Genomic DNA, 18,686 nt, shown 5'->3' with positions numbered 1-18,686 from the left:
TGAAGCTGCACACCCATCAGTCCGGCAAATATTTCATCCAAAGCTTGGCATTGATGAAAGAAATGGAATTTAGGGTAAAACATGTTTGAGTTTGGAGTCTAAAGTCAAACATGTTTATTAATCGATAGTAAAATTTGGTTTGAGTGTTTTTGTTCAGCTTCTTAAATGTGAATATTTTCTGGTTTCTTTGCTCCATTTAACAAAGAAATCATTAAAACTGAATCATTTTGGTTTGTGGACAAAACAAGACATTCAACAACATCATCATGTCATTTCAACATTTTCTGACATTTTACCAAACAAGTCACAATAATTGACAGATTACGAAAATAATCATAGTTGCAGCCCTAGCTTATAAAAATAATCTCATCACATTGTGATTATAATGTTATTAGAATGTATTGTATGTCAGTACTGACACTTGACCTTGTTAAGTCTTTATAGTGTGTTATAATTTCTGTTACAGCGAGGGATAGGAACAGGGGACAGGGACAGGAGTTGCAAACTAGTAAACTGCTATATTTATACTTTACGTGCAAAACATCAGGTGCACTTTATGTCCACTATGTCTCACTGCATTGTCCCTGATAAATAAAGATTAATTGAATTTAACTGAATTGAACACTGTACACTTTTGCCTTTGCAGCAACAAGGGCCTTTCTGCATGGAGTTTGCATGTTCTCCCTGTGAGTGTGGGTTTTCTCCGGCTTCTCCAGCTACCTCCCACAGTCCAAAATATGCAATATGGGGTTTAGTTAAACTCTAAATTGACCATAGGTGTGAGAGTTTGACTCTATATTTGTCCCTGTGATGGACTGGCGAATCGCCCCATGTCAGCTGAGATTGGCACAGTGCCCCCGTGACCCTCCTGTGGAGGATAAAGCGGTAGAAAAGGAACATATGGATGGATGAATATCTGTCACACCTCCACAGGTGCCCATGGAAGACTATGCATGGCAGGGACGTCTGTTTCCCTGAGTCAGGCCTAAGCCGGACCGCATACCACATTGGTAGCTGCAGGGTCATCAGTCATGGACCACCTCCAGGTGGTGGGGCAATGAACAAGGACAGTCTCCCTGCCACCTCCCCTGCAGCTTCCCTTCACTAGGTGTTATTAACAGCTAGAAACTTGCCTTCTCAGCTGCTATTGTATTTTTAGCCGTATGTATTACCATTCATAGATACGTTACATGCCATTATGCCACCTCTATTTAACTTTGACTTCATGTGCAAACAGGCCTGGTCAAGTGTTATCGTCAGACGTGACTGAGTGAGTGACATCGCAAAAGAAGCATTTACTGATGTCCAATCGGGTTTGAGCAGAATTCTAAAACTTCAGTCGTACTCCAACCTGTTTGCAGCCGTCTCACTTCATGATTTGAAACAAATCATTTCCTGTGCGCAGCGTGGGAGTGTCGCCAGTCGACATTAGTTCGAACAACCAGTATTTTGTGTGCCGTGGAGCTGGTCGGCTTACTCAGCAACCAGAACCCACTTGACAAAGGTTTCAATGCGATGATGAACATTTGTTAACATTTAAAAGTGACGCAACACAGACTAAGAGGGGGATCAAGCAGCTGAATCTAGACCTCTAAGAGGGTTAGACTGCATTATCTGAATGAATGTACCTAATAAATTGGCCACCGGGTGTACTGTGTGCATATAGGAACCCCGTCATGTGTCTGCATCTTCAGCGCCACAAAAGAAATTCCACCAAAAACAAACAAAGGCAAAACACGGCAACAAATGTGGACACAACTGGACACCAAGGTGGAAATAAAGCAAAGTCCTCTAATGTGCCTCTTTATTTAAAGAAAATAAAAATGTCATTTAATCATCCTCCCAGGCCAAACAAGGTTTTTGCACCTCCAGTCAGTTCACTCTCTTTTGGGGATAGACGTGTACTGTAGCAGAAGAAAAGGCTGATGCTGTTTGTACAAGGAGAAGAGCTTGTCTTGTTGGGTGCTGCTCACACATTCATAGTGCCTGTGCCATTGGTTATGGCTCCAAAGGACCAAAGAATTACTAATATTGCACGCTCTCATTTATTCATCTCCATTCTAAACATGCTTCCCTATGTGTGTATGTATACATATTTACCGTATACATACATAGGTATGTACACCTAGGCACACACATAATTAAACATGTATAATTGTACATATATATTTATATATACCTATAAATTTACATGTACATACATTTATAAAATTTTACACACAACGCACACTCACGCGCCCTCACGCACGCACGCACACACAATGCGTCTGTGAGTCTATGTTTGTTTTTACGTACACATGCGCACAGGCACGCACATCAGTACAGATCTCAGACACACTTCATATCGAAAAAAAAGAAAAGAAAAAGAAAAAAAGAAATGTTGGTTCCTAGTAAAACAACACCAGGTTGCAATTTGGACACTTCTCAATGGATTCCCAATGTTTCTTTAAAGCTGTGAAATTCAAAAACGAAAATAAAAATAAAAAGGAGGAGAAATTTAAAACCAATAAAAGAAAGAAAAAAAAGGCATGGCGCTGCAACATCTGGTCTTCACTGCAGGTAAGTGGTTAATTTGCATAATGTATACAGGTTTTTAGGATTTTTTCCCTATTTTTTATTTTTTACTAAACAGCATTTCCTTTTTTTTATAAACCAGAAAAAACTAAACTCTACAGAGAAAGTCCCCTACCCGCAGTCTTCCGCTGCCGATAGAGTTTGACATCAAGCTGTACAGCGCAGTCGAAAACATACTTACATCTGAGCTCATTTACAGGTACAGCCATAATCAAGGCACAAAGATCTACAAGTAGATTTGTTTTTCTTTCAATTAAGTTGTACAAAATAATATTACATTTTACAGTCTGTACAGGATAATTCAACCTTGCACAGTGTACAAGTTAACAAAAAAGAAAAAAAAAAGAACAATACATTTTTATCTCTCCCCACCCTCCCCCTCCCCTCCCCTCCCCCTCCCATCAGTATCTCTAAGATAAAAGGATGGTTTGTGTGGAAAAAGGAGGCAGGTCCGAGTCCGTGGAGGCAGCAGGGCTAAGGTGCAGAGAGCTCAGTCCCCTTTTCCTTCATTAAAATCCTTCATCGCGCCGTCGCCTTCCTCGGATTTCCTGTCATCGTGTAATCTTTCGCTCCACACGTGGCTCGGCTGCTCGGTCCACCCTGCAGCTCGGCAAGCTAACGTCGTGACAGGGTAATAAATATTGTGATGCTACATTGTGTGTATGCTTCCTCTGGAGAAAAAACAACAACCAAAAAAAAAAAACAAAACAAAGAAGAGAAAAGAAAAATGATTAAGGAACCTGATGCAAAGTGCATTTATTTCTTCATCCACTCTGCACCCTCCCCTCATCATCTTCAGCGTCCAGTCGTGGAGAGAAGAAGGAGGTCGGAGAGGGCGACGTGAAAAGAAAAAATTAAAATTAAAAATGGGGAAAATTGAATGGTGGTGATGCCGGCTTTATCCAGCAGGTGACACACAAACATTCCCACACACGTGTGCGCGCTTGCTCACATGGCATTCCTCCTGCTCGTCATCTCACACACACACACACACATTAACACACACTGCCTCTACACTGAGGTCCTGTAGGTGTGTTTTACGTAGCCACACCCACCAGTCCAGGTCCAATGACAAAGCCAAAAAAGAGAAGGACACAAAGGGGGGGCGGGGGGAAGGAGGTAGCCCAAGGCTTAGTGGAATGACAAAAAAATCAAGGCATTTCAAAAGGAACGAAAAAAGAAAAAAAAAGAAGAAGAAGAAGCGGCACGCAACAACTTTGTTCCCCATCCTTCCTTTTACATCAGTGAAATGGGGATGAATCGTTCTCAGAGAGAGAGAGAGAGAGAAAAAAAGAAGTACAAAAAGCTAAGAAGTTAAGAAGAGGAAGAGTATTTGACACACTTCAGTAGTACTTCATAGTCCTCGACAGGAGGGGTGGTCAGGGTTCATTGAGGGTTTCTTAGGGGAGGAGGAGGGTGGAGGTTCAGGTGCAGGTGGGGTTTGTCAAGGATGCACAATGGTGGAGGAAAACAAGACGGGCTGACGGAGACGGTCTCCCATCACAAGAGTTCGTACTGCCGCAGGTGCATTCTCTGGATGATGTCCCGGCAGTCGTTGAACACCCGCCGGATGTTCTCTGTGTCCACGGCACAGGTGAAGTGGGGGTAGCAGTAGTGTCTGCCGTCGCCGCTCGCAGTGCTGATCCGCTGAGGGGACAGAAAGAGGACAGAGATCAGGGGGACGATGAAGACTGCACGTGATGAACCTGGTCAACGTCAAATTCATTCAATGAGCCTGTGCACAAAATAGGGCTTTGAGTCAATCAGTGGGCAAGTAGCAACTGAAATAATGTTTTGATGGGGTAACTGTATCGAAATCTAAATTGTTTTTCTAATACTTACGACAATTCGTTTTCATGGAGGCGAGTAATATATCTATTGTAATGAGTTTAATCTGGACGCATGTGCAGTGCGTGTCTCCTGCACAGGAAGCTACTGTTCAACTTAGAAAATTGCCATTAAAACCCTTTAATTCAGAGCGTATCACAGAAGACGCACACTTTGTATAACCGTAATCACGCAACGGTTTCTGAATGCTATTACAGTAATTTCACTTTCATCTTTGTCACCAGGAAGGAGAGCGTTGGGAAAACGCCTGGACATAGATTGCATTTATTAGCCTGTTTTTGGACATTGAGACAAAGACTCAAACAAATGTTATTTTAAATATGCTTTATACTGTTGTGTTCATGTAAAACTACAATGTTTTTTTTCTCAATAAATTGTTAATATACTATTTTAACATGTAGTAAATTGTACATAACTGCCAGATATTGAAAGTTATCAGGGAAAAAAGGGGAAAAACACTTACTCACAGGACATTTTCTGGCCCTTTTATGGGTTATATAAAGAGCAAAAAAAAAAGTTGTGACATATCTGACAGATATGTACATTGAAACTGTGGTCAAGGATAATTTTCACTAACTATATTTGCTCTAAAACATGCACAAAAGCTCTCAAAAAAGTTAGAAACTGAACCTTGAGGTGAGATTCCTTTGTGTCCATTGACAGTATATACTTTTTAAATAAATCATAGGCTGCTCATACAGCACCATAAAAAACAACAACAGTGTCACTCAGCAGTTCAGCACGTCGACTTGTCCTCATGAGAAGGTCAGCGCAAGCACAAGCAGTTTATCAAGTTCTACATAAAAATGCACAGGCGGTATTTATATTTGGCGTAGATCCAGCAGCACGAGCAGAAAATCCTGGGTTATGAATTAACAGGACAAGGCTGTCGATGACAGAACATTCATCAGCTCCAGCTCTCAAAACAATCCACACACACAGCGAGACACATTTATATATAATACGTATATTTGGACACTCACAAGAAACTCATCTCGGATGAAGAACTTGGCTCTTGTCACTCGTGGGTCTTCACCAGGTTCAGGAGTTGCTGGAAATAAAAACACATTGACAGTCAACACAACAAACGTGTCGTGTTCAACTGCTCGTGTGAGGATATGGGTGTTCTGTTCGCCACGTACCTTCATTTGGTATGGTGTAGCGAGCATATTCTGGGAAGTAGTCTTCAATTTTGGATTTTCCAGCTAATACTTTCTCCGCTAGCATGTCCTGCTTGTTCAGGAATAATATGACCGATATAGTGCGTAACCATCTGCAAAGACATGTTCACAAATGCCATTACAGAAAATCAACGAGTATTCAAACATGTATGTATACACAGTAAAGATAACGTGCTGGAGCTTGTGTTCATGTGATGCCACTGTGTCACAGAGTCATACATTTATGCTGCTTGGCTTATTTGTTATGTATTTTAAGATAACCTTTTACTTAAAATGTTGTTTTAAATTAGAGTGATGGATTTAAGTGGAATATCAGAAAGTCACAATAAGGATATCATTGTTGCAGGTGCTGCATCTGAAAGAATATTAATCTTTAAAATTGCACAACACTTGAGATTTATCCAAAACAATTCAATCTGCTTGAAAAACAAAGAACGGAAAACCATGAGGATTATTCTTCTGTTATGTCCATATTGTCCAAAGACATTCATTGTGAGGATTATTTTTCTCTCATTTATAAAGAAATATCCCTCAAACGTTCAATAGGGACGAATAACTGTTTTTCCTCAACTCTAAAGTTATAAAATCTGTGAAAAGAGTCATTTGTGTGTATATTATTTTTCCATGACCAGATCATCCTTCACCAACAATACTGTTGAACATTTCTGAAATCAAAATACAAAATGTGGTTTATTGGTTCAACCATTAATATGTAGATTTCCAAAGTTGTCCGTGGACCTTTATCATTAATGTACATTTTGAGTTAAAAACTAATCCAGTGGTTTTAACCTAATTAGATATCGTACAAAGTGGATGAGTGAGATGAACATTCACAGGAAAAAAAAACGAAATGACACAGCAAAGAAAGCCCACGTGGACATAAAAGTTTAGATATCACTTCAGTTTCTGTCTCACCTGTTGTTCCAAATACTGCGGAAGAGGTCCAAGGCTTCCCGTAGCCTGTTGGTGTTATTGTCTTCCCTTATTACCATGTTGTAGCTGCTGCTGGCCACCACGAAGATGATAGCAGTGACGTCTAGAAGGAGAGAGGAGAGGAACAGCATCAGTGGCTGCAACATGATATTGCCGTTCATCGGTGCATTGATTAATCTTAATTACGTGTCAGTTTGGGATTAAAATTCTCCCTTTTTTGCTGGTACTATTCGTCTACCACAGCATCTTGACTTAATCACTAGATGCAGGTCTATTTTAGAATAACACATTTAAAATCAACTTTTCACTCACATCTCATCATTTCAATCCAAATGCCAGTGTTTAAAGAATTTGACAGACATAAGACCTTTACACAGTACTGTGTGAATAGAAGGTGAAGTGATGCTGTAGCTCGGAGAAAGTACTATCAGCAGAGATGCCAGAGCAAGTCTCACCGTTAAAGCACTGGATCCATTTTCTCCTCTCATCTCTCTGGCCCCCAACATCAAACATGCTGTGTAAGACACAAAATACTAGGTCAGACTCAAGATATACAACAACACACTCATCACTGCCCTCTTGTGGACACAATGTTCACATTCCAACTGGGACAGGACTGAAGACACCAGGTACACACTGTACTGTAGTTGGCAGTACTTTAATATTAATCAAAAGTAATATAAAATGCACTTAACAGTAGATGTTTCTTTTCTGTTGAATTCGGGTCTGATTTGAGAAAAACTGGATCTAGGGCTCCATTCAAACCTGATATTAACATCCGGCCTAAGCAAACTGAACATGGCCGTATCGCTCAAAGTACAACTTTTCCCATCTGGCATTAAAATGCCTCCTGGATACATAAATAATCAATTGATGAATAAATAATATTAAGAACAGCTTTCAGTTCCCTGTGTGACCATGAGGTCATCATGGCTGAACAAGGAATAGGAAAAAAAAGGAATCACATCCAAAGGGAAGTCAGGTTCCAGAAATATTTAGGATGATATAATATGAAACAAAGGCACATTTCAGATAGTAGAATAAGTATGTTGTGTCTGCGACTGTGGAAATGGGTCATCTCCTCTGACATCATCAAGGCAGTTACACAACATTCACTCTAACTGCAACCAATGGCCAATAGTTTTTAACTGGCTCAGACCATAGAAGATTTACGTTATGTTTCAGATACGTGTAAACTGCCAGAGTTCTGAGGTTTAGTGCAGTTGTTTATGCGCAGATGTAGAATCAGCTAAACTCTTCCTATCCCTGATGTTTGTAAACTATGGGCTTTATAAATACTGAGCAAAAGACTTACTGAAAGTTCACTTTGTCTACTTGGAACCTTGTTTCGAAAATCCCTGAAGTTAACACTCGGCAGCGTAACAGGTCCTGTAAAACACAGAAACAAAGGAGATGTCCAGTTTAGATTAGAGTTAGATACAAATAGTATGATTTTGGTTTTAATATGTAGCCCATGTGCTGAGGAGATGAGCAGAAGGACTGACCTGGTCTGTTGGTGTGTAGTCGCTCTGTCTTACAGAGTCAATTCTGTCCAGGAAACTGCAAAGAGAGAAGGAGAGAGAGAGACCCAGATTTAGCTCTAACATCTATTCATTTGTTTAGTCAGAGAGAACAACAAACTTGTTCAGATTTAACTCTCTGAACTCAAGAAAACTAGGAAAAGCATGACGTCTGAATGCATGAGAGACCAAACCATAATCATCTCTTAGAAAAAAGCCACTTTCCTGATAAAAACGAGAGCATTAACGTCAACCAAATAACAAATCACATTTGACTGTGACCTCATTTATTAAAATGCATCTCTTGTTTGAAAGGACTCTTTCGTTCATGCCCATGTGAGCTACAGTGAACACTGCAAGATGCAGCCGCCATGTCCGACTCCCTGTAGAGGCCCGTCAGTGTTGAGCCTCATGGTTACCACAAGAGGGCAGAGCTGCTCAGTCTGAGCTATTTTTGTCTGTCTCTAGCCAGAGTGATTACATAAGGCGGTTTATTATGGAGGTTAGACAGCTTGCTGCTGCTGTCTCTTCACTACTGAGAGAGCATGTGCAGCAGCAGCAGTTCAGTCTCTGCAGCACAGCAGCCAGGCTCTGGCCACCAACGCTGGGGAAACACGGCATTACTCAAGCCCCAGGATCAAGATCACACCATGAAAAGGCCCCAAAAAAGACAGTGCTACAGCCAGGACAGACACCGGCAAAAGACCGTAAAAAGGCAATCAATGTGACTGCTGTGTTGAATTAAAGGATAGGAAGTTTAACTTGTGACCTATTTCATTTTCAAATCAGTCGATATTTGACCAGTGTCAGATAATGTAGCTTACATTTTTAATGAATCGAAAACAATTAACAATTGCAGAGATATGTCACACATCTAAAGTAAAACATTCATCTGTTGTACCTCAAAGTTACATATATGTATACATATACATACATACATACATATATACATATATACACATATACACATATGAACAATCAAGTAGAAGAATTACATTTCAGAATGTGTGATTTGTACAGTAGAGTGTTTTAAATTGAATATACACAATTAAATACACAAAAACTATAGTGAGTAAAATAAGCAACAGATGAGAAGGGAATTCCTTGAAGAGTCTACAGCTGTAGATGCTGAGTGACAGTGGTATGTTGGATGGATACAGATGTTGACCAGAGAGCGTCTCACCATCCCATCATTTTCACCCAATCTCTCTGTACCAGCAACTTGATGCAGGTTAAGATCAGTGGTCAGGGTTTGGGTTTGTGTATGGTTCGCATGGTCTCAGCCTAGGATAGCTTATCAACTCAGAGCTTTAAAAGTAGCACACAAAAAACACACCCATCTCGAATTAAATGACTGGGAATGAATGCACCAATATGAAACATTAGGAACAGAGACACCACTCATCACAACATAGTTTCCATCACACTGACTTAATTTCTGCCTCACATAGTCCAAGTAAGGTTATTCCTGCACTTTGTCACAGAGTTCATGTTCATACGCAGGACACCCTGTGCATCGACACAACATACAGTATGAGGAGAGAAAGTATATTTCCAGGACATAATGCAACATGAGCCGTCTACATTCAGTTTGAAACAAAAAGCTGCTAGCTTAACTGGAGGTTAAAGCGCTTGAACAGATACAACCAGCAAGTATTAATTATTATTATTTTATGGCACACTACATTACAGACTTATTAACCAGATGAGATAAAAGTAATAAACAATAATCTCCACATGCAGGTCAGGCATCTAATCTACAATGTGAAATTCCCACAATTCCTTTGTAGCCACACAGCCCAGAAAGCCACTAACTTACACCCTGGACTTTGGACGAGCTGCAAAACTAAACTAGTGGACCTGAACTTTAACCTCTGTACAGATACTGAATGTCAAAATGTGACACTTAAGAATATCATGGCTCTGTAAATAAAAATAGTTTGATGAACAGTTTAATGGACATTTTAATTTCCCCCTACTTCCCCCCTACTAAAGAAGTAAAGAGAAAGTCTTAAAAGTTTTAAACTTGGGATATTATCAAATTTAGAGCTGGAACAGATTGATTAAAGCAGCCATGGTTAGGGTAGAAAAACCCTAACCATGGCTGCTTTTTCTAAAAAACATTGTCAGAAATATATAAACAATGCCATATATTCACCAATTTCCAACTTTTAAATGACATTATTTGCAGGAGAATATTTTACAATATTTGGACATTGAGTGATACATAAATAAATAAAACTAGGCAACTGTAGATGTCAATTTGTAGTTTTAATGAGCATTTACTGGCATTTCAGGCTTAAATTATTCATCAAAAAAATAATAATCATACAGATTAATTACCCATTCAATCATTTTTGCAGCCTTTACCTCATTAGCTTACTTGTGGGCTTAATTACAACACCCATGTTGGAAGCAACCACTGCTCTATCCGTCTAAAAGGCAGATTAGTATGCGTTTGACTACAGAGTTGTAAAACACAGACGGAGACATGGAGTGAAAATGACACAAAGAAGAAAAGAAACATGCCCAAACTACTTGATTGGGGCTGCAGCTAACATTTTCCTCATTTCCATAATTGATTAGTTTACTAATTCATTCTCGATCAGTCTCTTCATCCATAACATGCCCACCACAAATGACTTAAAAAGTAGCTCATCAACAAAGACAAAGGGAAACAAATTCACACAACTGAGAAATTAACCTTGGTTTATCAATTAACTAAGTAGTTAATGATGTTTCATTTCTGTGCTTGATAAAAAAAAAAGTTTGAATTTGAATGTAAATGTCTCAGACATCATCACTGAGCAGAGACAAAATGCAAATCCACTCGATGTGGTGACTTGTCTAGAAAAGTCAAGAAAAACATTTAGAAAACTCAATCAATGACATCTACTTTATAAATCTGTGTCTAAATCTGAGACAAACGCAACCAGCAAATGCATTTGAAAAGATGTTGATGTGACACATGTACTGCTCCCGCTTGAGCACAGACAGACAAGTATTCTCACACAAAAACACAAGCAAAGCCTCAAAAACCTCCAGATTTTGACCCATCACTGCAACAATGTGGGGGTATTTTTAGTAAGCCTTTCTTGCAGAAACCTAGCTATGTTGTAATTACTGAGCTCTTTGTGACTTCCATGTGACAGAAGTACTATTGGTGGAGCACTGGAGAGCCATGTATAGCCATTAAACCCAGCCTGAGGGGGGAACAAACAGAACAAAGAAAAACAATGTAAAAGATAACATTGATTATTGAGTGGCCTTCCAGATAATGTCTGAGTGGAAGGTTTAGGTGCAGTTATCACTGCTCCTCTTGTTTGAGTGCTACATGAATCTGAGCTGCACTTTAGGTCCACAGAAAACTTTGGTATATATTAGTTCCTTCACTTTCCTCCCAGAACTATGTCTAGCTCACTGTGTGATGTGGTCATTCTGAGCAAATTAGTGCATTGAGGAAAACAGGAGGCCAAAGATCTTTCACTTAGTTCCAAAAAGACAATTGTACTGTTTTTTTAAGTCAGGTGCAGACATCAAGCAGTGCAAGTGCTCTATTGCTTTTACTTCTATTATTGTAATTTGTCTTATTTTTCTCACAATAATCACATTTCCGGTGGCTTGAACATGCATGAACATAAATAACAAATCACAAAATGTGCGTCCTTTTTTTTGGCTATAAGGCTACATTTAACATGAAAAGAGATGGATACCCGTCTTCTTCTGTTTTGATCTGGACATGGATTGCCATGGTAAGGTATGGATCAAAAGGTGTGAGTACTCAGCATTTCCCTCTGACTTTTCTGCCAGAAATGCACATTTCCTGATTTACACAATAAACTATTATTGGTGCTTTTTCTCTGGCACCACCCAGTGGGCAGAGGAACCAACAGCAGCTTCTATAGAGCGGCATCCATAATTCTACAACATTCAGAGCTGTGTCTTCCGGTAGTCAGTCGCAGCGTTGGTCACGGTAGTGGCACACCCTGACACACACCGAGGAGTGTGAGGGTCCAGTCAATGACTGTAGTTTTCATTTGTTATTTTGCCTTTTCCCCATTTTAAAACCTCTTTGCAAACATCAAATAACATTAATCCAGCAGTAATTCTTCATTTATCATTTTATCCACAGTAAGAAGGCCATATCAAGAGGCTTTCTTACTATTCCACTATTATCTTGTCTATAACAGTCCCTCTGTCTTTGTCAGCAGGGCTGGGTTCTCTCTGTATTTAGCCAAAACACACTGTACTCGTCCTGCGGGCCTGACTGTGTTGCTATGTATAGGCTTTGTTGTGGATAGTATCACTTGACTTGGCCTGGTCTTTCTGTGTTGTTGGCCTCATCTTTCCATAAAACACAGACACAAGCATGAAAACAGGTTGAGGGACAGTTGTTGATGGAGGAGGAGGAAGAGGAGGAGGAGTGGCTCAGGCACCACATTTTCCAGGGAAAGGGATGTTGGTGTTAGTGGTGATGGTATGGTACGACAGGAACATGGGTTACCTAGCTCCATGACAAATCTGAGAGGATTTGACAACACACAAACAATCAAATACAAATAAAGCTACACATGTAGAAAAACTAGTTAATAAGTGAATGAAACAGCATCAATTTTCTTTTAAACTTTTAATTAATGCCACAGTAAACTGCTACCATCAGGGTCGCATATGTCCAAAAACAAAACACAGTGCAAAGTTGAAATGACACGAGTACTGCTTTTCAAAAATGTCCGCTGCAACCGTCAGTCAACCTTCACACCAACCAACAGCACCCAGCCTCATGTGCTCATTTGATAATTGGGTTGACTTTTTACAAATAGCGGAGCATCTTTAATTAGCAGAGCAGAGGATCAAATCAATAGTTTCCATATTTTGAGCCGCTCAGGCCAACACAATGGACTTTCACTTTAGTCTGTGACTGGTGACAAGCACTTTAACACTGACAGCTGAACATGGCAGCAACACTGTCACAATAGGAAAGCTTTATTTAAATTGTGCAATTTATATGCCTATTTGATTTCTGTGTCCTGTTTTATTGAAGTGCAGTTGTGTTTTATAGCTGAGTGACAATATTCAACCTTGGTGTTAAAATGAAGGGGCACCATCAAACTAACTCAAGGGGCACCAACAAACTAACTTAACAAAAGACTAGTTGGTTTCATTTTCTGTATCACAAAATCCTGACATAGGATAATGTTTTTTTTCTCAGATTGACAGTCAATTCATTATCCAACTAATAATTCTAACTTGGCTCACCCCTAATGTCATCCAATATCCAATATCTTGGCATGAAAACCCTTTCCTTTGTGTTTCATCCATCTTTTCTTGCATCACACCCATGATCGGAACAAACCAGCTGCACAACCAAGCTCGTAATGCAGAAATTCAGAGGTACTGAGCTGGTACAGCAAACACTGTCACATGCAGTGGGACAAGTAAAGGAGGCTGTGCAAGATCCTGGTCACCTGGTGGAAAGATCTGAGCCCTGAGTCTGTCTCATCCATCCAAACAGGAACACTACACAGTTTAGAAGATGGATCTGAAACTAGAAAAATCCATCAGCAGCTCAGTGGGTGCTTCCTAAATATAGGAGCAAGAATGGAGACACTCGTGAAAGTCAAACCAAATCTTATGTAAACAAACGTGCCTGCTTTATCTCAAGGCCGCCAATTCACCTTCCAGGGCTGCATCAAGTCGAGGTTTTGAAAGGTGTTGTATAAAAATGTAAAATATATTGTAATGTTCTTTTGTCTCTGTTCAGTGTCTTCTGTATGTGGACCATTACATTACCCTGGCTTAAAATAGACTCAGCCCCCAAAATCAGTGTTTGAACTACAGTGGAGTCTAAACCATGACTCATGTGAGGCTCTCAAATACAATTCTCACAGTAGCATTGACTGATGGGTTTCTCTAAATAATACTGAAGTCCGACATCCATATACTATCTGTCCGCTACTGAGTTTGTCTCTGCCAAAAATAGAAAACCAAGAAAGAATTGTCAAATCAACCATATGGAGCAGGTTTCAATTCTCTCACCTGCAAACAACTGCCTCATGTCATGTTAGTTGTTCCGCTAGGAAATCAACCAGTGACCTAGTGACGATGAGCTTTTCCTCTTTCCCCTGAATCAAAACTCAATAACCAATGACATATCAGACAGGGAAGTCCACAGTATCAGTGCAGATTGCATAAGCTTGATCCATCAAGTGCAGGCTGAAATGGCTGGTGATTAGGAATCACCCATATCTACACAAGAGGAAAGAAATTGTCCAGTATTTATTTTTAACATCTTATTTTAAGATTTGATTTAAGATATGAAATTCAGTCAGATCTTGAGCTGTGCAGGCCTGTGATGTTTGTGTAGTTCACAAACAAGCCTCCGGGTGGCATCCATTCGCTCCTGCTGCACACAGCCTGTCTTCAACACTGACCCTGCCTGCTTTTACCAGCTGGGTTCCCATGGCAACCCCAGTCGGTCCATACCACTCCTCTTTCTCTTTCTCTCTTCTCTCTCTCTCTATCCACTGTCTCTTCCTAAGCTGCACTAGTATCATTCCATTCCCAGACACACACACACATACTCTCACCCTCACTCGCTCTCTCTCTCTCTCTCTCTCTGAGCACTCAACCAAACACAAGTCTCATTTCTGCAAAGAGAGGACCGTAATATTGTGCATTGCGGAGCATGTACAGCAGCACAAAGTTACTGCATTCTGTCACAACCTGACAGACACAGTGTCAGTTGATAAATTAGACACACAGGGTTATGTGAGTTGAGAGCTGAACCGTGGGGATAATTGATAAGGATGTTACAAGTCACAAAGCAGTCAATAAGAGTCCCATGAGATGGGGCATGGCTACGGTAAGGCATATTGGAAAATGACACTTTATGACCAAGTGGTAACTGTGTCGATGTTGTGACAACCACAATTTAAAAAAAACACAAAAAAAAAACAGATAAACTGGAACACAGCTAGTCTGTACAAATTACCAAGTTATTTCACTATGTTGTTCCTGTGACACCAGCAGATCAGAGGCAATGGATTGAAGAGAATTGATGTGTTGGTGATTAGTGGAATATCTGCCCAGATTATTGAGTGTATGTACCATGTCATTACTTTGCTTATGACGAGGTGAGAACAGGGTCAGAATCCTGCAGATTATTCCAGTGGATTGTTGTCTCAGTTTGATGTTCTGTAAAATTAGTTATCAGACTCTCCTGATTTTTTACTCCCCATAATACTGTTAAAATAAGTGGACTAGAGCTTAAACAATTGGTTGACTGATTGATTTGTACATTTGTTTTTCAAACTACAATGCTACATTGTGTTTTCCAACCAAAATATTAAGTAACCAATTATTACTTCTGACAGAACCAGCCTATGTTCAGGCCTCTTTAAAGATTTTATATACACAATATTCACCACCACTAGATGTTGTATGAAAGCATCAACATCTCCTCTCTTTAGCACTAGACAACCCAAAATATACAAAAAAGAGACAAGTGAATAAAGCTACCTTGTGCATTGAAAACAAACAAATAAAAAAAAAATGTAGCCACACTCATTAACCCACAGTAGCATTGCCATGATATGCTCCACGGCAATGCTCAGTAAAGCAACATTTGTTCTGTTACACTTCATCGTGGACATGATGTCAATTTTTGTAAATTAGGTTACAATTTAAAGGAAAATAGACAATAAAGCACAGCACACATGAGTGGAGAATGTGTGCTTGACAGCTTGTACTGTCTAAAAGGTGGGTTTTTCTGTGATCAATGTGCCAAAATTCCATCTGAAGTTAAAATATCTGCTGTTAGTGCATTCGAAAGCTAGCATTTCCTGTAGGGTAAAATGCTTTTCTGTTGTTGCCGAAGGACTGTGTATAGTAAACCTGCCCTGTTGGGTATTTGTATTCTTCCAATTCAAATCATACTTAGTATGCAATTTTTGTAAACAAATATGTGCCTCGATCTCATAGTAAAGTATCCAGAGGATTACTTTAGATTTAAGCCACTTTTATGGCTTATATGGACATCTGACATTGTAACAAAACACATAATTATAATCATTAAAATGTCTCCTGGCAAAGACAGGCAGCAGCATATCTAACAAGGTTACAGAACAAAAACAATTTACAGTAAAACTTAAAGAGACTAAAGGTAACATTAAAGTTGAAATTCGTTTTAATACAGAATTTAATACATTTTCAGCATTCAGTGATGAAACACATCATTGTGATTTGGTTAAACATCTACAGCCTGATTCATGTGACTCCAAGTTATTTACAGTTAATTTAAAAACATTCTGTGAGACCAGCCATAGGCCATAATATTCTTATTATTATAATACCACTTTTATAATAGAATAGAATAACATTAGAAGGGACATTTGGCGAAGGGGTGGTTTGACTCAAAGCACTACATATTTTTACTTTATTTTATAATTACAAAATGTATAAAACCATAACACTGGTTATGGGTTTTACATTTAGATATTAAGAAACTAATATGAGCACTGATTAATTAAGCACCATGTCAGGGAGTAATCACATTTTTGTGAATGATGTCACTGCACTACACAAATACACCATGTGCTATGCTCGGGTGGATGTATGTAGACAGCTCACTTAACAGTCCCTCTGTCCCTATATCTATAAAACTGAAATAGACACAGGTAGATATAACTTGGATTACTTGGATGATGAAATGAACTTATTTTGCAAAAATCTAAAACTCTACTCTACACAAAATGGTTTTATAATATATACATTTTTTATGTGCAATATATTACGTTGCATTTAGTCCTGGTACAGATCTTTAGAATGTTTATTAAAACAAATGTGTCTAGCTGGCTTTTTTTTAAGATTAAGATTCAAGACTTTAAAGGTTTAGCTCAAGTTCCAAGTGTTTATGCTCAAGCAGACACAGGAAGATACATTACTAAATAAATCTAATTACCAATATGCACAAAGGAACATGTAAACATTACGCCTTTATTTATCCTGTAGCAGCTGTAGCAACACAAAGTAAGGATGGGAATTAAATTTCTAAATAAATATTGATTTTGGGTACAGTACAGTATCACACTGAAAAACCACAAAGGCATACAAAGAGGAACCAGATACGCCCCTGACATAGCATTTTATCTTGTCAGTCTTGTCAGGACACTTTAGGTTAGATATGGAGCAGTATTTACTTAGTAGTTATCAGTATTGAGATGCTTCAGAATTCCAGGTTAAGAATGCCTACGACAATAAATCAGCCAACCAAAACTGTTGTGCTGGAGCCGGATGTTTACTTATGTTAGCCTCTAAGCTAACTCCTTCAACCTAGTCTGATGAAACAGGCAACGGCTCAATCAGTCTCGGGAAACAATCTGCTGTGACAGAAAAAATATAAAAGACTTCTAAAAATAGCACTGTGTCCCTCTCTGACCACATTCCACACAAGGTGAAAGTTGAGGCTTGTTTGACTAGTGGCTGAGGTGGAGGGAAACCTTTTGCCTGGGTGTGGCTGGACTATGCTAACCATTAGCCTTGCTGCTAGCCAGGCCTACAGGCTACACAACCTGAGCTACAGCACACAACGACCGCAAACTGAGCAGGCGCGCGGTGGTTTGATATCAACTGTGATACAAACATGCTAGTGAGAATGCTAAACACACATAGTCATGAGCTTTTCTGGAGGATTTCTTCATGACTTTAAGTCTCTTCTCATGCTCAATGTCAGAAGAGAGTGAGGAGCTGGGAACCTCTGTCATGATTAGACGGCAATATGTCTCCTTACTTGTCAGACCCTGCTTTGATCAATTCAGCTTTCCCTCTCTGTCTTTAACACTGGAAGTAATAGTTAAGCTGTATGTATGTATGTATGCGTGCATGTGGGTCTGTGTCTGTTAGTAGGGAGACAGTGAACGGGGGAAAGCATTTGGGGACATTAATACACTTGTGATGATTTGTTTATGTCAGGGCATTAAGAGGAGAAGAGGTATGGTTAGGCAGTGAGTGGTCATGCGTACATGCGTGTGCAAACTCTCTCTCACACACACACAAAACCAACACAGAGGCGTTTTGTGTCTCACCTTCTGCTACTGACCTTCCCTTTGTTTACAGCGCATTGCCGGGATACTCCCTTTGATTCGGCTGCGCACACGTGACCCTCCCTCGCCAGTTTCTGCTCTGCAGTACTGCAGCTAAAAATAGCCTCAGCTTGCCCTGGCTCCACAGCTAGTTTACATAAGCTCTAAGGGGGGTGGGGGGTGGGGGTGAGGTGGAAGGGGAGGGGGCGAAAAGGGAGTGACAGAGGAGGAAGCTTCAGTGAGAGAGAGAGAGAGAGAGAGAGAGAGAGAGAGAGAGAGAGAGAGAGAGAGAGAGAGAGAGAGAGAGGAGGGGGTCTGTGGACGACCATTCCACAATCTCTGCGCAAGGAACCTGCAGTGCCACTGCTGTCCTCCAACAGTCTGTGCCTTTACACTCCTGATTGTGTGTGTGTGTGTGTCAGAGAGAAAGGCGTGTGTGTATTCAGCACACACCAACAGACTCGCAGATATCCGCCATTCACCAGCCTCACTCCATGTCTCCGTCTGTCCTTTAAAATGGACGCACATTTTAACCCAAAAATAAAAATCTA

At 39.9% G+C, this 18,686-nt stretch overlaps 1 protein-coding gene across 2 annotated transcripts in view; it reads right to left on the bottom strand.

Moving 5' to 3' along the window:
• Positions 1-1,771: 1,771 nt before the first annotated feature.
• Positions 1,772-18,686, bottom strand: part of LOC122772474 (guanine nucleotide-binding protein G(olf) subunit alpha) — a 61,328-nt gene continuing 44,413 nt past the window's right edge. For both annotated transcript variants that reach the window (XM_044030562.1, XM_044030572.1), the window contains exons 6-12: positions 8,042-8,096; positions 7,852-7,925; positions 6,992-7,050; positions 6,519-6,639; positions 5,565-5,695; positions 5,406-5,473; positions 1,772-4,221 (exon numbers count right to left, since the gene is read on the bottom strand). In XM_044030562.1, coding sequence (XP_043886497.1) covers positions 4,075-4,221; positions 5,406-5,473; positions 5,565-5,695; positions 6,519-6,639; positions 6,992-7,050; positions 7,852-7,925; positions 8,042-8,096 — 655 coding nt within the window. In that variant the 3' untranslated portion in view covers positions 1,772-4,074. The remainder of the gene's footprint in view (positions 4,222-5,405; positions 5,474-5,564; positions 5,696-6,518; positions 6,640-6,991; positions 7,051-7,851; positions 7,926-8,041; positions 8,097-18,686) is intronic.

The sequence above is a fragment of the Solea senegalensis genome, linkage group LG1, assembly GCF_019176455.1.
Source record: "Solea senegalensis isolate Sse05_10M linkage group LG1, IFAPA_SoseM_1, whole genome shotgun sequence".
In the NCBI taxonomy this organism is placed as follows: Eukaryota; Metazoa; Chordata; class Actinopteri; order Pleuronectiformes; family Soleidae; genus Solea; species Solea senegalensis.
The sequence above is the reverse complement of the archived record's forward strand: the minus strand, read 5'-3'. Positions and strand labels throughout refer to the sequence as shown.